This window comes from Ostrinia furnacalis, unplaced genomic scaffold (genome assembly GCF_004193835.3).
Source record: "Ostrinia furnacalis isolate ACB-3 unplaced genomic scaffold, ASM419383v2 OfSCF1649, whole genome shotgun sequence".
NCBI lineage: Eukaryota > Metazoa > Arthropoda > Insecta > Lepidoptera > Crambidae > Ostrinia > Ostrinia furnacalis.
The window spans coordinates 172,003-197,318 of NW_021131888.1; the positions used below are offsets into that span (position 1 = coordinate 172,003).

The following is a 25,316-nucleotide window of genomic DNA, read 5'->3' on the forward strand; positions in this document are numbered from 1 at the left end:
GACTGAACGTAATAACTTCTAATAGGCATGATGACATTTTGTATTTTAGTTTTATGAAGAATGACCTCTCAATAATGAAAATTTTATAGATATAGCGATTATTGGAAAAATCAAATTTTTAGACTCTCAAAAAGAACAAAGTCTAAACTCAGTTACGTTTTAAGCAGCCATTTAGCATAAATATTTGTCATAATTAACTTTTAAAAAAAATAAAACCGACTTCAAATGCGTGAACACAAAAAAAAAANTATAGGTAGCGGGAAGGCGCTGGATATAGGCCGCTGCCAAGCAGTCATTGTGTAAGTCATTGGAAGAGGCCTAGTGTTCAGCAGTGGAAGTTCTATGGCTGAAATTATTATGATGATGATGAGAATTTTATAACTGTTTTAAAAACTACATTGTTAAATAGTTAAAATATAGTTCCTAAAGCAATAAAACCAGCAATAAAACATTGATAATTTAAGTACATTTTATTTTTTTTGAAAGTATTCGAATATTCGAATAATATTCGAATATCACTGAAAAAATATTCGAATATTCGAAATAGAAATCTATCGAATATTTGCAATCCCTAGTTGTGCTACAGATTATACAAAATGTATAAAAGAATATCCTGACAGTTATACCAAGTGCGGGTCGACCATTAAATACAAACAAAAAACAACACATAACCAGAACCACTACACTTTGCTGTATGGGCAATACTTTCTAGTGGGGCGCTTATAAGGGCTGCGCCCTGCAGTGGGACGCATAGTACTGGCGCACACTAGGCGACACGCGACAGCTCGGCGACTTGACACCTTGTTAATTTCATATCTATAAAAGCGAAAGGTTAATCCCATCAAAAACAATACTTGTCAAAAAAACCAAGTCTCGCAACTCAGTTGTTCTACGGTAAAAAGTTGTGAGATCCATGTAATACCAAGTCCAGGCCAGGAAATCTTTAACGTTTTACATAAATTATTGACTTGGCCATCGCACTAAATAATTTAATTTACACGTGTTTTCATGCGATGGCCAAGTCAATATATTTATGTAAAACGTTAAAGATTTCCTGGCCTGGACTTGGTATTACATGGATCTCACAACTTTTTACCGTAGAACAACTGAGTTGCGAGACTTGGTTTTTTTGACAAGTATTGTTTTTGATGGGATCTCATTTCTTTTTGTATTTTGTAGACAGCAGTTATGTATCTAGAAAACTGGACCGAAATTGAAAAATTTTACTCGACTTGGCGGTTGCACTACCGTGCCCCCAAATATTTTAGTTTTTCCTTGATTCATACACCAAACACTACTTATATTCCAAATTTGAAGCTTCTAGGTCTGCTAGAAGTGCCTTAGAGTTTTGATGATCGGTGAGTCAGTGAGTCAGTGAGTCAGTGAGTCAGTGAGTGACAAAATTAAGTAACTTTGACCCGTTATAATTCTTAAACTACTGGTTCAAATTGAATGAAATTTTAAATATACCGTGTCTTTACAATGCCTGCATAGCTAATGAAAATTCAGCCTTCTAGTTTTATCCACAACGAAGTTACAGGCAGTCGAAAATGGCCTGAATTGCTTCGAGAAAAGGATGGTACGGCCGTGCCGCTTTTTTGCTCGACTTGGTGGGGGCACTGCCGTGCCCCCAGATGACTCACTCATCACGAAATCTCAGAAACTACAAATGCTAGAAGTCTCACATTTTGCACGAGGGTTCCTTTTAGAACGTAGGTGCTCACTAAGACGGAATTTTGCAAAATCCAACCCCTAAGGGGGTAAAACGGGATCCACGCGTGCGAAGTCGCGGGCAGTCGTTAGTTTCATATATCCTCCGTGGTTGAGGATTCCGGGTGAAGCTCGCTTCCACCTTCGGCCTGATCATCACTTACCATCAGGTGAGATACAGGCCAAGAGCTTCCTCGTTGTGGATAAAAAAATATATTAGCTTATGGTCGCCACGCTGCGACTCTGACGCCTAGTGTGCGAAGCTTTGAACAAAATATATGAAATTGTCAGCCGCAGCCTGCTGTCTCGTCAAGTCGCCTTATGTGCGCCTATAGTCTGGTCCGTGAGCACGTAGAATTTTGTCCAATGACCATTAGCTACGCATCCTTATCGCTCGCGCGTAATTATATTGCTGTCGCGACTGTGCGACTGACACCCGCAGTGAGTATGCGTACGCGACAGCTTTGCGATGGGTAGCTTGGGGTCATTGGACAAAATTCTACGTGCTCACGGACCGGGCTTTACACATAGGGGTTGTGTTATGCCCTTTGTGGATATAAGGACTGTGTACTCACTTGGCCTGCAGCTTGGCTTCCTCCATGAGCGCGCGGAAGGCGAGCTTCTTCTGCTGCAGCCGGTTCTTCATCTCCTTGCGCTCCTCCTCGGCCCGGTCACGCACGTATTGGTCGAACACCTAATAAGAAAGCCAAGTTTAATACGAACTTATAAACTTCAAGCAGTTTCTCACTACAACCCGATCGAGTTAAGGCTGGTTTTAGTGTCACGCGGACTGTCAGTGCGGATCGCTCCGCACGGCCGATCTGTATGAACTGCTAGGGAGCGGAGCGGTTCCTCCGGACCGCATTACTCTAAAACGCTCCCTAGAAGTTCATACAGATCGGCCATGCGGAGCGGGTCCGCACCGGACGGTCCGCGTGACACTTAAAACCAGCCTTAGTGTCGGCGCAAATGAGCAACCGACCACAGCCACCGGTGGCCAGCGACGGCGACTTGACACACTTTATAATTTATTTTGTATAGAGCGCACACGTGTAGCCGGTGGCGGCCACTCGCTATAGTGTCCGCGACTCGCCACTATACAAAAAGTGCGTTAAGTCGCCGTCGCTGGCCACCGGTGGCTGTGGTCGGTGGCTCATTTGCGCCGACACTAAGGCTAAGAACTCACGGCGCGATTTTCACTCGCGCCGGCGGCGGTTGTGGAATTGCGGTTTTTATTTATTTATTTAAGGCTCACAAAACAAGTTACAGTCATATTCAGGCACAGATAATATTCCATAGATTAATCTAAACCGCAACTCTAAGCATGTGTGCACAGAATGAATTGAAAATGAAAAGGTTTTATTTAAAAACTCACGGGAGCGGTTATTTGCGCGGTTATTCTAAGAACTCGTGCTATGTCACTGGTACAAAATGGTCGCCCGCCGAGCGGGACCCGATTAAAACCGCGCCCGCTGCGAGCGAAAACCGCGTCGTGAGTTGTATATTAGTTTTTACATAAGTGTCTGCATTCTACAGAAGCTGCGGGCCCGCAATCGCCGCGGGCGCGGATGAAAATCGCGCCATGAGTTCTTAGCCTAAGACTTTCTAGGCTAGCAAACATGCACGGCTCGTTTTACGAAACGAATTTCAAAGCTTCATAACATGGCACCCAAGATCTCATTAATCCTCTATAGTCTTGTCTGCGAGCACGTAGAATTTTGTCCAATGACCCCACGCGAGCGATAAGGACGGGTAGCTTGGGGTAATTGGACAAAATTCTACGTGCTTACAGACCGTGCTTTAGTCAACAAAGACCATAACATGTACTCGTGTCGTCCGTACATAAAATCAATGAACCACTCACCTGCCGCCGTTCCTTCGCGTCGAGCATGAGATAGCGCGGGTCGAAGACAATCTTATGCAGCTCTTTCTCCCAGGCGCTGAACGCGGACACGTCCTGAGGACAAATTCAAATATTAATAACTCAAGTACCAGCAAATGGATACAACAAAAGATAAGTTGTTACCGCAGTCTCGTGCGACTACTTAGGCTTGTTTTAGAATCACGCTGACCGTCAGCGCTGACAGCTGAAATGAATCAGGGTTTGGAGGGATGGGACACTAATCTCACCTTATCGTGCAGCATCTTTGTATGTTATAAGCGTGATACGTCGTCAATCGTCATGTGTGTGCGTCAATCCTTAAGTGACTGTGGTGGGAGTGTGTTCTGAAGGGATGTACACACACAGTGAACGAGGGATGGGGCATTTTTTTTTTGCAACCAAATCTTTTTGATCCTTCGAGCCGGATAGTATTTAGTGGAGGGATCAGTGAAATTTTACCTTCTCTTAGAGGATGTAGTCTTGGCTGTAAATCTTTTTGGTCCTTCGAGCCGGATTGTTTTCAGTGGAGGCATGGTATATTGATATTACCTTCTCGTGCAGCATCTGCAGAAAGGCGCAAAGGCGACGCCTCTTGGCTGTAAATATTTTTGGTGCTTCGAGCCGGATCATTCCACCATACAGTCTCCCTATTAGCCAAGAATGTATTTAGTGGAGGGATGGGGCCTTGTAATGTCGCTTTTCTTGGCTGTAAATCTTTTTGGTCCTTCAAGCCGGATAGTTTGTTCACTTTTCTGGTCCTTCGAGCCGGATTTTTCTTCAGTTTTTTCCATAGACTTAAGATGAATTCTGTGGAGGGATGGGGTATTATATTACCTTCTCGTGCAGCATCTGCAGGAAGGCGCAGTCTCTGCTCATAAGGCTGCCTTGGCTGGTCCTTCGAGCCAGATAGTTGGGCACATATTTCTTTGTAATCTCATCTTCTCGTGCAGCATCTACAGGAAGGCGCGCAGCCTCACTCTTGGGGCTGTAGTCTTGGCTGTAAATCTTTTTGGTCCTTCGAGCCGGATATAAATTTCGTTTTTTTTTTGCTGTAAATCTTTTTGGTCCTTCGAGCCGGATATGGTTCAATGTTCTCACCTTCTCGTGCAGCATCTGCAGGAAGGCGCGCAGTCTCTGCTCGTGCGGCACGACGGCGCGCTCGCGGGCGGCTCGCATCTCCGCTTCCATGGCCGCGTCCTTGCCCACGTCGATCGTGCCCTTCTTGCCTGCGGAGCGAGGGTAGACATTAATTATGATGTCTTATACACTGTTATTATTATTTATGTATGTATATTTTATGCAGTATAGGTTGTGGGGCACACTGAAAACCAGCGTCGTGGCCTCCCTCACCGGGGGCCACGGCATATGCTGAGTGGGGGTCCCATTGCGATGGGCATCGCTGTGCGACAGGGTGGCACTGCTCAGTTTACTTTCACTTTCATTGTATGTTTTATGTCACCTATGTCTTATTTGCTTTTTTTTCTATTATTTACATCTTTTGTCTTCTGTGATGTCCATGGCAATTAATGTTTCTTTCTTTCTTATACAGGGTGGCCAGGGAGTTAAAAGCTATAATTTAGATTCCTTACATCAAGGTGTATCTAAATCAGCCCCATATATGTTCTACGATTTTGCTTAGTTTAGGATTAGTTAATTTTGTGATTTATCTTTAACTATCACCTATGGTTGGTTACTAACTTTTTTCTCACTCTAGAAGCTTCTCTAGAGTAAATAAGTAAAAACAAAACTAGAAGTGCTCGCTAGAGTGAGAAAAAAATTAAAAACCAATCAATTATTGCAGGAGGCGCGCTAAGAACTTTAAAGGGGGGCACGGGCCACCTGTGTAGTTAAGTATTAAAAAACCTGCTTTACCTTGATACGACCAATAAAACTGGATTGGAGGAATCGAAAGAGGGCGCGTCTCAAATAAGTTAAGGAATCCCTGGTTTAAAGTGTCAAAGATATAAATATTTCCGTGATCTCGGGGTTAAAACGTTCGATACTGTAGTCAAGGTCATTCACCGTCTTCCGCCCTGTTCTTCTTGCTCGCCATTGGCCGCCTTCGTGGTGACGTCACTCGGCGGAACAACACTCACCGTCGTCCGTCTTGTTCTTCTTGGGCGGAGAAGCGGTGTCGTCGCTGTCAGGGTCAGGCGGCCGCTTCAGCTCGCCATTGGCCGCCTTCGTGGTGACGTCACTCGGCGGAACAACACTCACCGTCGTCCGTCTTGTTCTTCTTGGGCGGGGAAGCGGTGTCGTCGCTGTCGGTGTCAGGCGGCCGCTTCAGCTCGCCATTGGCCGCCTTCGTGGTGACGTCACTCGGCGGAACAACACTCACCGTCGTCCGTCTTGTTCTTCTTGGGCGGGGAAGCGGTGTCGTCGCTGTCCGTGTCAGGCGGCCGCTTCAGCTCGCCATTGGCCGCCTTCGTGGTGGATGTCACTTGGGCCTCCTTCTTCTGAATGAGAGAAACGTACATTTATTTACTTTCATTGTTAGAATAAAAAGCATTTTATTACACACTAGCGGGCCGCCCCGGCTTCGCGCGGTTGCAATGGAATTTCCCGGCTTTTCTCATCTATAATATGCATGTTTACTTATAAATTTTCCTCTTGAGTCACTCTATCTATTTAAAAAACTTACAGTAAAATTAGTTGCGTAGTTCTAAAGATCTAAGCCTCAGATCATAGAAGGGAATAGATGTGAAACGGGGGCGTGGCGCGTGTCTCCGCGATATGCCCAGAAACGAACATCGCCCGCGACGCCAGGTTAGTCGCGATTCAGTCGTACTGAGGAAATGTTCTCCGATATTGACATGTTGTCGTAGACTCTCAGTCGCTTTGTTTTTACACAGTTGAATGTGTGTGTGGGAGCTGTGGTGGGGGAAATGTGGGGACACTGGTTCTCGTTGTAGTTACGCGCGACTTCATATCTATTCTCTTTCTATGATCTGAGATCTAAGCATACATAGGGACAGAAAGACAGCGAAGCGACTTTGTTTTATAATATGTACTGATTTAAAGCTACATTTACCAAAAGAGTTTTCACAATTAGTTCCCAAATAGATCGATTTAAATATAGTAAACAGAGGTACATAAGTAAAGGCCTTATCTTAACAATATACATACATAACATTTTGTACATCAATGTAAATCGTTGCATAAATTACCAACAAAAGCATAATAGCTACACAATTATTGAATAAGAAAACCTATTATTTATTCATATAAAAATACACAAATGAATCTTTAGGGAGCGCGCACATGGAGGTGACAAAAAGTTTCTGTCACAGTCAAGTCGCGTGCCATGGACCTGTCAAGAATTTGGCATTATGAGAAGTTGGCTATTTCCGAGCGGTTAGCATTTTGAGCTGAAAGGTTCTCTATGTGTGACAAAACAGTCACGGCGACAAAATTCTTCCGTGTGCGCGCTCCCATAATTCACACAAACAATCTTCGGCAGGACGTAGTCGCTCGATATTGATGTCTTCACATTACTTCACCGATGTCCGGCAGATGGCGGTAACTGTTGATTCTTGCTGTACAGGAGAAGAAGTAGTGGTAGAGGTCATAAAGACCTCTACTACTCCCTCAACCCCTATAGAGCTCGTCCCGAAGAGGTCCTTGGAGCTTGCAGAAATGAGGTCCGTAGAACTAATGAACATTGGGCCCCGATTGCGCTAAATATTTTCAGCTACAACGCGACTAAAGCCCGGTCTGTGAGCACGTATAATTTTGTCCAATGACCCCAAGCTACCCATCCTTATCGCTCGCGCGCAATTATATTGCTGTCGCGCCCGCACACTCACTGTCCGTCGTACAGTCGCGATGGATGGGTGCTTTGGGGTCATTGGACGAGTTTCTAGCTGTTCGGCGACCGGACTTCTGTAGTTATCCTCGGAGTGACGTTACCATGGTCGAATCAGAGAACCTTGATTGGTGGTAGGGCATCTTTTAAGTCCACCTGGGTAGCTACCATTATCCCAACTGTCTGTCTGTCTGTCTGTCTGTCTGTCTGTTACGCTTTCCCGCTTAAACCTCGCAACCGATTTTGATGAAATTTGGCATAAAGATAGTTTGAGTCCCGGGAAAGAACATAGGATAGTTTTTATCCCGGTTTTTGAAACAGGGACGCGCGCGATAAAGTTTTTCTGTGACAGACAAAATTCCACGCGGGCGAAGCCGCGGGCGGAAAGCTAGTAATAAATAGTCTTTATTTTCTCATCACAAACATTACAATGACACAAGTTATTAAGCACATAACAATTCATAAAACATAGTTCTTTGTGTGAGACTGATGCCTGTGAGAGGTATTTGCATACCACCAATGACCACCATATACCATCTGTCACCATAACTACAATGTTAATAGCATTGTATTTCAGCGGTTGGAGGTAAGATTACCCAGTAATGTAGTTCAGCCAGTTCTTATGGTTAAGGATTCCAGGTGTAGCACGCTTCCACCGTCAGCGTGACCATCAATTTCCATCAAGTAAGATGCGGGAGTTTCACCAAATAATCAACAATTTTAGCAATTACGAAGAACTACCTAGATGTATGAGATGTATCATACATTGTTTGCTATAGCAAAATATCCCCTAATAAAACTACATAAAACATAATATCCCACAGTATTTAGCTTGATGTTTGTACAGTCGACAGTATACCCTAAAATCTGATTTTTATGTATAATATTTGGGCAATAATTAGAAGTATTTTCCCCAACAGCCAGACAGTTTTGACAGTTCCAACTCCTTGCCAGACAGTTTTTTAGGGTAGCTGCCAAAGCCACGATAACCCAAACTTCATAATTCACCAACATTATATCCTACATTGGGAGCATACGCTGACAAACTTTCAGTTTTTATAAAATGACGTAGGTCTGGCGTTCACTAGCTCTTAATCTACAACTAAAAATATACGTGTCCAATATATTTTTTTATATGAAAATTGACGGACTAAAAAAATTTTTTTAGGAAACTACCCTTCTGTCCCCGTGACCCTATCGGGAATCTTACCTGCGTCTGCAGCGCGGCTGGCGGGTGTGCCAGCGCCTTATCAACGTCGGCTCTTCCCAACAGCTGCTGCGGCCGCTCCCAGACGGACGAATGCGCGGTCGGGTTGTAGAAGAACACTCGACCATCGCCAGTCCATACCACGCACCTGGTGACAAGTGTGGCGTTAGCGATATTTAAGGGATGGAAGTGTGTTGACAAATTTTCGCGGTACGAATGGATTCTTTATTGACAGTGATTTTTGTAAACTTTAATTCTATATAATGTGTAAATTTTCGCGGTACGAATTGATTCTTCTTTAATAGTGATTTTTGTAATGGATTTGATGCTATACAGGATGTTTTAGTTTTATACTTGATCAAAGAAATATGGTTGAGTCTACTACTCAAACGTACGAACGAAAAATACTGGTCAAAATTGAATATTTTTGATTTGATTTGAAACACTACTTGGAATCAAACTTTTCTTCACGACCAATATCAAATTCTCGAAAAAATTTAGAGCATCATGACTGATTGCTAATAATTTGTATGGATATCTTTGTAATATAATATTTCTTCTTGTATTCTTGAAAAAAGTTGTTCCATTAGAACAGTAGAATCAAAGGTTTTAGTTTGATCAAATATAAAAACTAACACACTGTATTTTGATGAACAGAAAAAAGAATTATTGGCGAACGAATTACAGCTGATTTTTTACTAAATTTTGACATACATTTACAAAAAACAAATAGAAACTTAGTAGATAGATTGTCTACATAGTGATACAATGAGCAATAAGTATTAGTTAGACGAATCTTCTTACAAACATGCTTTCATAACCCCTGGGCCACACACATCGCGAAAACAAGTATTTGCAGTCGCAAAACTTCGCTCCGGTGTCAAAATGTCGACCGAAATATTTAATCATCGCGATAAGTGTGGCCCAGGGGTAAGTTTTAGAAATAAACAATAAGTTACCATGGGTCAAATGTCAACCTATGAAATAAGCATTTCAAGTATAGACACAGCTTCGTGTCAAAACGCAACCAATACAAAAATCACTGTTAATAGGAATAGGAAGATACGATGGGAGTAGACACCAGTCAATTAGGTAGTTTATTCTAGCCTAACCGATAAAGTTTCAAATAGCTGTTAAATTGTTTTAGTAGCTTTTTATTAAATGAGAGCTATCGTGTAAAAAAAAGCAAGAGTTGTCCCGTGAAAGACAAACGCGAATATCCTTTGTCTGAGTAGTGTAGTGTCGAAGTAAAGTTATGTCGATATTTAGTACTGTCGGAGTAACGTTTGTCGGAGTTCAGTTTTAGAGCCGTCACAAACTATTTAACGCCGACTATACAACCGCGTTTTGACAGCTTATAAAAACACGCCTATAGATTTGGTGTCAACTACCCAATCGATGAAAATTCGTATGCGAAAATTTGTATCGAACGCTTCAGATCAATTCTCACTGCGGAGCGAACATAAAATTAGCGTCAAGCAAACACGTGCCGATCGCCATCGGCTTACGGTGCAATTTTCAACGACGATCACTTTGCATTTCATTTGTAGACAAACACAAATGTACCAAACAACTGATGACGGGTCTGAGACAGAATGTGCACTTCACAAAATGCGCACTTTGCAAAATGTGCACTTCGTATAATGAGCACTTCGTATAATGAACACTGCAAAAAGTGCACTTTTCTATACTATTTTTATTAACTCTCCAGTAAAATTTAAATTACTATAGAAAAGTGCGCATTTTACAAAGTGCACATTTTACAAAATGCACATTTTGCAAAGTGCGCAATTTGCAAAGTGCACATTCTGCGTCAAACCCCTGACGACAAACAAATATTAAAACAATACAGTAAACAATTACAAACTGTTAATATTACAAAACATAAACAAACAAAAAGTGCAACAAACCACAACATTAAATGATGCTAATGAAGATATCATTTTCATTCCACATCCATTCTCATGCTACCCTCTCTCTCTCGAATCTCCCTTTCTCTCTTACACATCTACATATTTGGGCCACACATATTTAACCGAATAACAAAAAATACATAATATATCATTCCATCCTCTTTCGTTTCCACCAATTAGACAGAGACACATCATGCCACATCTTTGACAGATATCCCCGTCTCTTTCACTAACATTAAAAAAACTTCTACATCATCTGCTGACAAAATATTATCGTTTTTAAGGCCCGTTTTTCACCAAACGGATTCAGAGGAGACGAGACGTGTTTTAACTTATCCAGGGTTTAATGACCCTGCATGAATTTCTAAAGCCGGGTCCAGACATGATTATTTTACCATTATGTGGACCATATATGCGATCATGATACGCGTCAACGATACGGATATACGGTGATCGGATCGGTAAAATGATCATGTCTGGACCCGCCTTAATATGATATACATAGATCGTTTCATCCACGAAGACGCGCCCCACCATTCTTCCACTAATGTTTGAGTGTTATCGGTACACGCTAAATCATCCATGAGTGCACACGCACACTACAATAATGACGCTCGGATTGCTCGGATCGAACTCCCCGCACCCCGCGCGTCCGAGACCAAACATTGGTGGGGCGCGTCCGAGTGGATGAAACGATCTATAAAAGGTTGAAAACCAATAAAAATATTTTTCTCCCTAATTAATCAATTTCCGTTTTTACACGTCTCAGTGGAAACAAATGAGTAGAGCGGAGATTTGCGGCGGAGCGGGAACGCGCAGATCTCCGCTCCGCTTTAGTGAAAATATCCCATCCGCGGCATGCTAGTCTCCGCACATCTCATCTCACCTCCAACTTGATGAAAAACGGCCCTACATTTTGTAAGTTGTAAGCTGTAGTTTAAGATAAACGAAGGCACTAGCAATATCTGGACTATTTTTTGACAAATTTTACTACAGTTTTTATGACACAAGTATTATAAGTTTACTACTAAAGGTAGCAATTTACCATAGGCTTCCAACTTACATTATTTTGAGTTTTTTTTTACTTCAAAACTCATCTATTTTTACAAGCTTTTTTGAGTTATTCCGTTTAGCCACCCTAGTCCGAAAATCCACCCTAAGTCAGGGAGTTAATGGAATTCATTTTCTCTCAATCGTCCTTTTTTCAATGTCATATTTATGGTGTCCAAAGATCTTTGAAAAAACTGTCACACCTTCAATATTACGTAAACAATAAACTGGTCTTTGTTTTGACGCATTCGACAAAAAAATACCAAAAATGTCATTATGGAGGACATTATATTTTAAGAAAATACTGGCTACATTTTTAGGTACTTCACTATTAAACTATGTATAAACTTGGGCGGATTTTTGGATTTGGACTAAACGTAATAACTTCTAATAGGCATGATGACATTTTTTATTTTAGTTTCATGAAGAATGACCTCTCAATAACGAAAATTTTATTAAAAATAATTACTTCCTAGTGATTATTGGAAAAATAACATTTTTGGACTCTCAAAAAGAAAGTCTAAACTCAGTTACGTTATTTTTAGGCAGCCATCTATTATCTATATATATAAAAGAAAGTCGTGTTAGTTACTTCACTTATAACTCAAGAACGGCTGAACCGATTTAGCTGAAAATTGTCAGGGAGGTAGTTTAGAGCCAGGAGAAGGACATAGGATACTTTTTATCCCGTTCGAAATAAAAAAAACTAAATAATTTAATTTGCACGTGTTTTCATGCGATGGCCAAGTCAATATATTTATGTAAAACGTTAAAGATTTCCTGGCCTGGACTTGGTATTACATGGATCTCACAACTTTTTACCGTAGAACAACTGAGTTGCGAGACTTGGTTTTTTTGACAAGTATTGTTTTTGATGGGATTATACTTTGCGATAGAACAAGACGACATAACCGGCAATGGGTAGTTAACACAGTTGCCGATAGTATGTCAGATTATAATCTGACGGAATTCACAATTTTACGGTGACATCGATAAAAAAGTACACATAACGGCACATAATATAACATATTAATGACATCGCTCTTATTCGAAGATAAATTATTGTGATTAGGCGATTATCACACTGCGCCGCGCTCCGCCGCGGTACGCGGGACGACAGATTTAATCATTGTATGCAAGTACCTCAGTTTGTATAGAAAACACGCGCGGCACAACACACCGACAACGCGTCTGCGCGCGGGATTTTTTATATGAAATCACGCGGACCGCGGCGGAGCGCGGCGCAGTGTAATAATCACCTTACTGTTATGATATGTGCGCTGTTGAGAGTACCTTTTTATGGCAATATACAGGGCGTAAAAGTAGAAAACATCGGGGGTGACTTTAAATTTATTATAGAATACAGAAAAAAATATCCAAACATTTATTATCATAAAATGCAAATAAGTACGCCTTCCTAGATTTACATTCAACTGAATGAGCCTCGAATTGCTTCTTCGGCGAGAGAAAAAGCGGGGTTTTGCTAATTAATAATTTTTATTAATAAGACAGTAATGTTTCAAATTGTATATCTGCCTAATAAATAAGTAGGTAAGTAATAGTTTTTGCTAAACATACATCTCTGTGCCAAACTTTTCCTGTATTCTACAATCTCTTCTCCATCACCCCTCCACAAATTCTTTCTTCAGACACCCTGTATGTCCTAAACATTCATATACTTCGGCCAATCTACTAAGCTTGTACTGGCCAGCGGCCCACATTCTCGTCCCGAAGCAGTGTAGCTTGTGTACCACACTTGAGGTAGCCAGTCGCTGATTTGCTAGTGATGTGCGTGATATATCTATATATTTACACGGATATTTGAGGAGAAAGATATTTTTTACTAAAGCAGATCTTTTATTAATTTTTTTTCACTGCTTTATTATGAACCAATCTTATTGAGTGACATAGTATGAAATGTCAAATCACTGTGATGACTGCTTGCTTTTGCTCGTTCTTTTTGAGCTGTTGTCAATAATTGTTATTTTACTGACAAGTGGTCATATCTTTTTCAATAACATAGAACCAAACCAAAACTTACTGAGTTTTTTCATTGACATTAATTTTATTTGGTTGTTGTAGCGCTAGTCTAGGCCCAAATAAGAACTCAATACTCAACCTGTTTCACCAATCATGTTTACAATCGATATAGTAAATCATCGTACATCCCTGACGAATTACAACACTAGCGACATAAAGTGTGGCGGCGATTGAGTGCGACTTGGAGGACCGCAGACCGCCACCGCAGGCAAAATACGACCGACCGACCATAAATGCAGTTTTAGAGTTTATAAAAGCTATTTCCTCGGATAGATAGCGTAAGGCGATTAAAAAAAAGAAAAGGGCTTTCAATCGTATACCCTTTCTTTAATGGCAATACAAGCTTCCTGTGTTTTGGTCCTTGTTATTGGTAATCAAAATAAGAGTAACTATTTTTGTCTTTTGGCAGACGAGGCGAAGAAGATCGGCAAGACTTGGAGCGAGATCAAACGCGAAGCTCAAGACCGAACGCGATGGAGGACTGTTGTGGACGCACTCTGCCCCATCTAGAGGACACAGGAGCTTAAGTCAAGTCAGTCATGTTTGTCTCCAAGCCCCTAAGGACTACCTTTTTTGATTTTGACGTTTATAATTGCCAAATGTTGTTCAAATGTAATAACCGAATAATTTGTCTGATTCAAGTGCAGAAGGGTTAAAAAACCCTGGAAAATAATTACTTCCGACTTAAAACGATCTTTCGTCACCCGCTGCGGCCTGCAATCTCCAACTCGCACCGCTAGAACGCACAGTGCCTGGTCAGGCGCATGCAATAAACTGGGGTACCATCATCAGTGCCTGATAAACTATCAGCAACTTATCTGACACATAAACTACAACTTGCACCAGGTTAATTTTTGAAATTATGGACAAAACTGATTAATAATTTAATTTTCGGGAAAAGTTCTCATGGTGATAAGTCTTATCTATGGGATCAATGATTACATACAGTGAGAAAAAATCACCGTAACAGAATTTATAGCAACTTTCTCACCTCAATTTCACGATTGATCACATGCTGGTTTTCTATATTCTATCCTAATCCAAATCCGTCCGTCAACTGTCAAAGGACAATGACCGAAAGTGGTCCAAATGTCCACCACTAATGAGACCTATATTGGCTTATAGTCCATTAAATAGAGATTAACTTTCAGTATGGGACGAAAAAAAAATAAGCTGTCAGTTAAAAGTTATGACGGTTTGAAAAATTGTAGTAGTTTACGCGGTAATCTCAGAAACTACTGGTCTGATTTTAAAAATTCTTTTCGTTATGGATAGCCCATTTATCAAGTAGGTTTTAGGTTATATAATCAACCCTACAACCAATAGGGGCGGAGCAGTAAAGGCAAATGTTGTAAAAATGGGAAATATTATTGAAACTATTTTCACGCGTACAAAGTCGTAGGCACAGCTAGTATAATATAGTATTATACAGTGTGTCCGGGCTTGTAGTGATCAAACTTTAAGGGCGTAATCTATGGACAATTTTATCGATGAAAATACTTCAAATTTGGGGCTTGACCCATTTCTCGCAAAATTACGAGGATTTAAGTTTTTAATTTTTAGTTTTCATCTCTTCCTTCAAAAACAAGTGAACGCGTGGGTAGCTTAACACTAATAAGCAAAAATTTTATATCATGCGATAGCCAATAAAATTATCTATTAGCAGAAGTAGAAAACAGATACAAGTTTCATACATTTTAAGGGAGTAAGAATGGATTTAATTAGAAAAAAACATGACTTTTTTCACTTCTTTTTCAGTTATTTTCCAACACAAGAAAAACCAGGTCGTTAAGGTATGTTTTATTTGCATTGTATTATTAGTATTTGAGCTATTCTACAAAACGAATGTAAATTTATTAGTCTACGTCTATTAGTTTCGACGTAATTGTTGAACAAAGATACCCCTTCCCAGCGGTTTCCATAGTAATCGGAATAGGTTGTGTGATTCTTTCAGGCAGTGCATTTTCGCATGTCGCGTGCGCTATGGAAACCGCTGGGAAGGGGTATCTTTGTTCAACAATTACGTCGAAACTAATAGACGTAGACTAATAAATTTACATTCGTTTTGTAGAATAGCTCAAATACTAATAATACAATGCAAATAAAACATACCTTAACGACCTGGTTTTTCTTGTGTTGGAAAATAACTGAAAAAGAAGTAAAAAAGGTCATATTTTTTTCTAATTAAATCCATTCTTACTCCCTTAAAATGTATGAAATTTGCATCTGTTTTCTACTTCTGCTAATAGATAATTTTATTGGCTATCGCATGATATAAAATATTTGCTTATTAATGTTAAGCTACCCACGCTTTCACTTGTTTTTGAAGGAAGAGGTGAAAACTAAAAATTAAAAACTTAAATCCTTGTAATTTTGCGATAAATGGGTCATGTCCCAAATTTGAAGTATTTTTATCGATAAAATTGTCCCTAGATTCGGCCCATAAAGTTTGATCACTACATGCCCGGACACACTGTATATAATAACTATAATCCCGCGCCAGTTGGAAATAAAACTATTTTACCCCTTTCGCATTATTCCAAGTATTCCAATATTGTTGTCTTTCTTCTGAGCTTATTTTTTTTCTTTTAGGGAGAACCTAACACGGCACACTAAGCGACATGACATAACATGCATAGATTAGTCCAAAATGTGCGATGGATAGAATGATATCAAGAACATTTTTCGGATGAAAAGGTAAAAAACATGACTTTTCATTCAGTCATAACTTTTTACTGACAGCATATTTTTGATTGCGGTTTGGTGATAATGAATCAGTATTTAGTAGACTATTTTTCTACATAGGTCTCGTTAGTGGTGGACATTTGGACCACACTCCATACATTTTTGGTCATTGTCCTTTCAATATGTTTTTGGTCAAAATATCTGCGGTTTTCGATGTTTTACGTTTTCATATCATTCAAATGACTATTTAAACAATATTACAGCGAAAATTGTGGATATTTGATCTAAAAACTGAATAAAATTTGATAGTTGCAATCTGGATTTGGACAAGGCTTGAATATAGGAAACGGGCTATAGTAAAATAGTCTATAATCATGAGAGGAACCATCCTGAAAATTAGGCAGCCGTTTTAACAACAACCCTGCAGAAAAAATCCACCAACTATAGTCTGGTCTGCGAGCACGTAGAATTTTGTCCAATGACCTCAAGCTACCCATCCTTATCGCTCGCGCGTAATAATATTGCTGTCGGGCCTGTGCGACGGGCGCCCGCAGTGAGTGTGCGAGCGCGACAGCAACATAATTACACGCGAGCGATAAGGATGGGTAGCTTGGGGTCATTGGACAAAATTCTACGTGCTCACAGACCGGGCTTTATCACCAATCAGAGCTACCTATATTCTATCTGCCAGTTTATCAGGCACCAGTGACTACCCACGTAGGTTGCAACTTACCACGCAGTCCCAGTTATGGGCATGCTCGCCACTGGTCTCGTCTTGTCCATCCTGGCTCGCCTCTCCGCTTTCTCTTTCTCCGCTTGCTCCTTCTCCGCTTTCTCCTTCTCCGCTTCCTCTCTCTCCCGTTCCCTCTCCACCGCTGCTTTCCGTTTCGCCCTACGGCCCACATACACTACCCTCAACGTACAACAGACACGCGCTCTCACACGTTCACACAATCCCATACACGCCGATTTGAACTGTCCTGAATGCATGATCTTTTGTGGTAACCCCAGTGTTAGTACAATCACCAAATCCCAGTTAGACATTTCGTTTTGAGTTTGAGTCAGTTTTGACAGCTGTCATTTAAGTTTGAATGCGAAATGTCATTTATTGATGACCCACGCTGAACTGTCCCACCAAACTCAATGACAGGGGGGCGCTACCATCGTTCAACTATATGGTTTCCAACATGGCAAAAATCGGAACCAGCGATCCGGTATTGACGGTGGCGCCCTACTGTCAATGTCATCGATAGGACAGTCCAGTATTTTGGAACTATANATATTGCGTATAAAAAAGTTCATCCCCAATTTTCCACCCTTGGGGGTTGTTTTTTCTATTATTAAATTTAAATGGGACCACCCTTGAGGTATTACCTATACGCCCAAAAAAGATTTGTTCAAATCGAGTTATCGTGTAACAAACATAGAAAAAAAAAACATACGGGTCGAATTGATAACCTCCTCCTTTTTTGAAGTCGGTTGAAAATGGTGTCCTTTTATGTGAGCTCTTCGATATCAAAATAAAAGATTATTTATTTATCTTTTTTGCCTATTTTTTGTACTAAAAATATCTCATCTGTCATCGTGCCTATTACATTCACCTGATCCTTGAATTTTGAAACACTTTCCTGGAGTTTGAGCTGAAATTTTGATTATTACTGGTATATTTAGTCACGTGACGCACGCGGGGCGTACGACTTTCACCGGGGCGTACGACATCAACCGGGGCGTACGAGTTTAACCATCGCGTACGCCTTTAACCGAGGCATATGACTGTAACCGGGGCGTTACCGGGTCTTCCAGTCGTACGCCCCACGAACGCCCCGCAACGTAAATATACCTCCACAAAGCCGAATGTGCCAGGAACCAGAAGGTGGGTGATATCAAAGCTTGTATTGAGAATTTTTTAACTTGACAAAATTCTTCTCAATAAGCATCCATAGTAATCTTCATATATCATCCAAATCTACCTTTCGTATGCCTTAATCCATACACAATGATAGCAATACAATTAAATTTTGCGTGGATCTACCTTCGGCATACAGACGATCAACAACTTGCCATTTATCAACGTGAAATTGTGAACACTGTCAGTTTATAATGTAACGCATGAGATTGTGAACTAACAGTGGGTAAGGCGAGGTATACTATAAACAGACAATAATTGCAGAAGTTGACTTCCGCAAGCTGTTTACCACTGTGTAAGAAGCCAACTTCTGCAAGATTTACACAGTGGTGGCTTGCGGAAGTTAACTTCTGCAAATTCTATTGCTAGTCTAATCTAAACCTCGCTTAAGGTTAGCTTAGATTGTAATCGAACTACGTCAGATTATAATCTCACTGAATTCACAATTTTACGGTGACATCGATAAAAAAGTACACACAACGGCACATAATTTATAACATATTAATGACATAGCTCTTATTCGAAGAGAAATTATAGTGATTACTGTTATGATATGTGAGCTGTTGAGTGTACCTTATTATGGCAATATACAGGGCGTAAAAAGTAGAAAACATCAGGGGTGACTTTAAATCTATCATGGAATACAGAAAAAAATATCCAAACATTTATTATATTATCATAAAATGCAAATAAAGTACGCCTTCCTAGACTTACATTCAACTGAATGAGCCTCGAATTGCTTCTTCGGCGAGTGCAAAAGATTTATTATTAAGACAGTAAGGTTTAAAATTTTATAACTGCTTAATAAATAAGTAAATAAGTAATAGTTTTTGCTGAACATACATCTCTGTGCCAAACTTTTCCTGTATTCTACAATCTCTTCTCCATCACCCCTCCACAAATTCTTTCTTCAGACACCCTGTATGTCCTAAACATTCATATACTTCGGCCAATCTACTAAGCTTGTACTGGCCAGCGGCCCACATTCTCGTCCCGAAGCAGTGTAGCTTGTGTACCACACTTGAGGTAGCCAGTCGCTAGTGATGTGCGATATCTTGTGATGTATCCGAATAACGCATTATCCGAGGAAGAAAATATAAAATTATTATTTTCATGGGACAAAGAGAATAAACCAAATTGATATCTAGGTCGAAAGGGAATTCCTTGTATTACAACTACACCAAATGTCAAAGAACTTTTAATTTCTTTTCGATTAACGATTTCTTAATGGAATGTAACATCATCAATTTCAATAACATGACGCTAACAAAAACTTGTTACGTCTTTTTACACGTTTTAGAAAGAAAGAAAGAAAGTATTAAAAATGTTTATTCAGTATCATCGACAATAAGTGACATTTGATTAAAAATAAACGGGATAGAAGTATTTATCAGTGTACCAACGCCGATTTGGACCCAAAAGATGTTTAAAATTAAATTGCAATGTATTTATTTATTTATCCCATAAGGCATTCTCTGCCTTAACAATTGGCCAAGCAGAAAAGATTAAAAAAGAAAGGAATGAAGAAACGTCATTATTCACTTTTTGATACGTCACAACACCGCACATCCCTATTCGTATAGACGAAATACAGCGACTGGCGACATAAAGTGTGGCGGTGATTGAGTGCGACTTGAAGGACCGCAGACCGCTACCACAGGCAAAATGAGACAATTAATTAATGAAGAATGTTCACTAATTTTGTTTTTTAGCTTTCTGTATTCTCTGTTAAAAATAAAAAATACACGTGAAAGAATTATTTCGATACGTCAATTAGTTTCCAAGATATTGAATTTTAAAAGTGCGGGCAGCGGCTGGCCCGCCATTTTATGCGCGTGACGTCATATTACAGTGACTGGCTGATATTTGTATGGGTGGAATCTTGCAAGCTGAATTAAGACCCACTTCCAGGCAACCGATTAAGCTGAAATTTCGCAAACACATGTGATTTGGATGACCATGCAATATTATGATGACATGGAGCTGATCTGATGATGGAGCTGGAAGGTGGCCATAGGAACTCTATAATAAAACGACTTAAGTCCATCGAGTTTGGGCTCGTTCGTTTTGTACTGATGAGTACTTTAATTCCTTATAGTAATCAGGGTCTAATGATGGAGCTGGAAGGTAATTCGCAATAAAACGACACAATCGCATCAAGTTTGGGTTTGGTTCAATTTTAATTTCTGTGATGGGTCTGGGTGTTAATATGTATAATAAGTTTGTATTTACAAAAAAAATGTATTTAAGTATGTTTATATCCGTTTTCTAGTGAGCAGACACTGTGAATGTACGTCACGCGGGGTCACGTGACCGTCGGCGGGACTCAATATTTAAGCGAACTTTGAATGCCTATAAAATCATAACTACTGGGTATTTTTGAATGAAATAAAAACTAATGTATTTGTAAATGTAAAAGCCTAACTGTAACATAGGTTTCAAGTGATTTTGCATACCTAGTAACATTCTCAATTCTAGAATGATCAGATAATTTTAATCTGCAAAATGACTTAGCCACATTAAAAATGCTCTATTTTAGTAACCCCAAGTCCCAGTTGTCAAATTATTATTTTTTCCGGGTTTTGCCATCAAATTAGTGGCAAAATGTCGGCAAATTCAAATCTTGCGTTTTTGTGGTACACTTTAAAAAAATCATCGAGAAGTCATAATCAATCTATGTGTTCTAGCCAATACATTTTCTGATTTATAAATAGTGCTGTTTCGAACTTGTATTATTTTATTTAACCGTACACAGAGCGTATTTGTCTGTCTAGCACTGCGGTCACACTGCAGACCGATTGTCCTATGACACCTGCGATCAGCGGTCTGCAATCTCCAACTAGCACCGCTAGAACGCACAGTGCCTGGTCAGACGCATGCATTTAATAGACTGGGGTATCATCATCAGTGCCTGATAAACTATTAGCAACTTATCTGACACATAAACTACAACTTGCACAAGGATAATTTTTGAAATTACGGATATAACTGAGTTTTGCCAAATATTAATAATTTAATTTTCGGGAAAAGTTCTCATGGTGATAAGTCTTATCTATAGGATCAATGATTACATACGGCGAGAAAAAATCACCGTAACAGAATTTATAGCAACTTTCTCATCTCAATTTCACCATTGATCACATGCTGGTTTTCTATATTCTATCCTAATCCAAATCCGTCCGTCAACTGTCAAATTTCAATGTTTTTGGTCAAAATATCTGCGGTTTTCGATGTTTTACTTTTTCATATCATTAAAATGACTACTTATACAATATTACAATGTAAATCGAAAATTGTGGATATTTAATTTAAAAAATGAATACAATTTCCTTACCTTTTTATTTTGTCTCAAAGTCGCTCTTATTCTAAATTCATTAGTATGAACCGGAGCTACAGTACTTAAAATAATATTTCAAAAATTGTAAACCCACTTATAGTTTTTGCGACACAGGTCTGCGAGCCTAGTGCAATAACTACTGTTGCCTTGTATTGTACCTAGCTTTTTATGAAAATAAATATTTATATTTATTATTATTTATTTATTTATTAATTTGACAGTTTAAATCTGGATCTGGACAAGGATTAAATATAGGGAACGGGCTATAGTAAAAAATGTCTTTAATCATGAGGGGAACCATCCTGAAAATTAGGCAGCCGTTTTAATAACAACCCTGCAGAAAAAATCCGCCAACTAACACCAATCAGCTAAAGCCCGGTCTGTGAGCACGTAGAATTTTGTCCAATGACTCCAAGCTACCCATCCTTATCGCTCGCGCGTAATTATGTTGCTGTCGCGACTGTGCGACGGGCGCCCGCAGTGAGTGTGCGAGCGCGACAGCAACATAATTACGCGCGAGCGATAAGGATGGGTAGCTAGGGGTCATTGGACAAAATTCTACGGGCTCACAGACCGGGCTTTATCACCAATCAGCTACCTATAAACTATCTCCCAGTTTATCAGGCACCAGTGACTACCCACGAAGATTGCAACTTACCACGCAGTCCCAGTTATGGGCATGCTCGCCACTGGTCTCGTCTTGTCCATCCTGGCTCTCCTCTCCGCTTTCTCCTTCTCCGCTTTCTCCTTCTCCGCTATCTCCTTCTCCGCTTTCTCCTTCTCCGCTTCCTCTCTCTCCCGTTCCCTCTCCACCGCGGCTTTCCGTTTCGCCCTACGGCCCACATACACTACCCTCAACGTACAACAGACACGCGCTCTCACACGTTCACACAATCCCATACACGCCGATTTGAACTGTCCTGAATGCATGATCTTTTGTGGTAACCCCAGTGTTAGTACAATCACCAAATCCCAGTTAGACCTTTCGTTTTGAGTTTGAGTCAGTTTTGACAGCTGTCATTTGACATTGAGTGCGAAATGTCATTTATAGATGACCCACGCTGAACTGTTCCACCAAACTCAATGACAGGGGGGCGCTACCATCGTTCAACTATATGGTTTCCAACATGGCAAAAATCGGAACCAGCGATCCGGTATTGACGGTGGCGCCCTACTGTCAATGTCATCGATAGGACAGTCCAGTATTTTGGAACTATAGTAGTCCGCGACAATAGACCCTGGCAATTTCGCAAAGATAAAATCGATACTTCTTGTCGTGTCGACAACAAACCTACACAGCGTCAGCCCAAAACTCCGCCACAAGAGTAGCGTTGTCAGTAGCCTTCATTAATTCTTCCTACGTGCAGTTGTTTGGGCACGCAGGGCACGACATCATGTGCTTCGTCGACTGGGAAACAAAACCTCAAACATCGATACTGAAGTTAGAAGACAGCGAATCGATTCAATCTCTCACACTGTCACAGGTAATGCTATAATTAGTCTAAATATAGAATTCAGTCAATCTATGCTTGATTTTGATTGATTTTTAGCTTTGTTCTGAACTACAAACCTTTCTCTTTAGTGACTTAATTATAAAAAAATATGGGAAGCGAAATACTCGTTACTTATAGGACAAAAAAGAGTTGAATCTGTTTAATGTCGCCGATATTTGACGTAATTGTCTACTTACCTTTTGAAAAACTGTCAGAGTGTATTGGTGCGGACTTATATACATTTTCATCTTATTGTTAAAGTAACTCAACACGCGTTTGCGACTCTGTACAAATAAACGCATGTCAATTACTGAACAAAATTGCAATAAAATCACTATGATCGAAAACTTGACATTAACTGACTCAAACAAAAAACTGGAGGTTTAAAATGTTAGAATTTAAATTATTACAGTCAGGGTCAATTAATTCGCAACACCTGTGGCCAAAAAATTGACAACACAACCTTATTCCAATGAGGGTTTTCGCGAATGAAAAATCCGCCAGATGGCAATACGTAGACGCGAGGTCCAAATGCTGCATGATTGGTTATTTTTGACGTGACATTGACAGATGTGTCAAAATCCACCAATCACGCAGCATTTGGACCTCGCGTCTACGTATTGCCATCTGGCGGAATTTCAATCGCGAAAACCCTCATTGTAATAAAGACGTGTTGTGAACTTTTTGGTCACTGAGCGTCACGAATGAATTTGACGCCGTCAAAACCTATGTCCAGCAAAACTGTTAGCATGATGATGTTAATGTTAATTCAAAAAGCTTAACCTTTCGATTGAAATGCTTCCAAACGATTCACACTAATAAGTATACAAACACTTACCAAGGCGTGCCGGAGATAGGCGTACTGGATATCGGCCGACTCTTATCTTGCTTCGCTTTTTCTTTATCAGCTTTCTCTTTCTCCGCTTTTTCTTTCTCCGCTTTCTCCTTCTCCGCTCGCTCGCGCTCCGCTTGCTCCCTCTCCGCTTTCTCCTTCTCCGCTCGCTCGCGCTCCGCTGCCGCTTTCCGCTCCGCTTCGGCCACCGCTTCGTCGTGGGCATCCACATCGATCACTGGCGGCGGAATCGCTAGTTGTGGTGAGTTAGAAGGGTTGTTACTTTCGCTTAGCGCTTGTTAGGGTTAGTTGGGAGTTTGAAGAGATGGCGCTGCTTTTCTTGTAGGGTTGCAACACAAACAGGCTGGCACTGTCGGTTCGATTGTATAAGACACTCGGAAGACTACAACCTTTTTGTCGGCCGATAATTTATTCCGGCTTTTAATGATGGTTTTCGCGAATGAAAGATCCGCTAGATGGCGGGACGTGCATGTGGGGTCTGACTGCTGCGTGATTGGTGGATTTTGACATATCTGTCAATGTCATGTCAAAAATAACCAATCATGCAGCATTTTGACCTCGCGTCTACGTATTGCCATCTGGCGGATTTTTCATTAGCGAAAACCCTCATTAGTACGCACATTACACAGATTTAATATCGGCCAATTCGTTCGTTCGTTTGTTTAGCCGAAAGACGACCACTGCTGGACAAAGGCCTCCCCCAAGGAGTTTCACGAAGACCGGTCCTGCGCCGCTCACATCCAGGCACCATCCGCGACCTTCACCAGATCGTCGGTCCACCTAGTGGGAGCTCACGCTACGTCTTCCGGCTCGTGGTCGTCACTCAAGAACTTTCCTGCCCCAGCGGCCATCAGCTCTATGAGCTATAAGCCTCATACAAATTAGCAGCTGGCTTAACTTTCGGCCGACTAAAAGTCTGCAGTCTTCAAATCAAATCATTTATTTGTAAAACATAGGTAAATGTAGAATTCAGGTGGTACATAATAATGGGTAGAGCTCTATGTTTGGCCTATGAGTGGCATACAAATTATTAGTCCCATATAAAGATACAAACAAAAANATTTATTTGTAAAACATAGGTAAATGTATAAATCAGGTGGTACATAATAATGGGTAGAGCTCTATGTTTGGCCTATGAGTGGCATACAAATTATAAGTCCCATATAAAGATACAAAAAAATTAATAGTTACATAACATAATAATTCAATGTCAATTTTTAGAATTTAAATTTAATGCTTACAAAACTATCATGTCAAAATTATATTACAAATTAGTATCAGTCAAATATTCAGTTAATGTATAATATGATTTTCTTATTAAAAGGGTAAATAGTTCTTTGCGAAAAGTGTTCAAGCTGGCGTCTCTTAACTTTTTTGGCAATTTATTATAAACTTTAGGAGCCATACAGTAAAAGCTTTTCCTTTTTAACGCGGT

General features: G+C 40.3%; 1 protein-coding gene across 1 annotated transcript in view; it reads right to left on the bottom strand.

Moving 5' to 3' along the window:
* Positions 1-25,316, bottom strand: part of LOC114353306 (transcription elongation regulator 1-like) — a 74,396-nt gene that overhangs the window by 17,123 nt on the left and 31,957 nt on the right. The window contains exons 15-20 of the mRNA XM_028305244.1: positions 23,867-24,113; positions 8,608-8,752; positions 5,931-6,048; positions 4,691-4,818; positions 3,575-3,667; positions 2,286-2,404 (exon numbers count right to left, since the gene is read on the bottom strand). Of these exons, the coding sequence (XP_028161045.1) occupies positions 2,286-2,404; positions 3,575-3,667; positions 4,691-4,818; positions 5,931-6,048; positions 8,608-8,752; positions 23,867-24,113 (850 nt within the window). The remainder of the gene's footprint in view (positions 1-2,285; positions 2,405-3,574; positions 3,668-4,690; positions 4,819-5,930; positions 6,049-8,607; positions 8,753-23,866; positions 24,114-25,316) is intronic.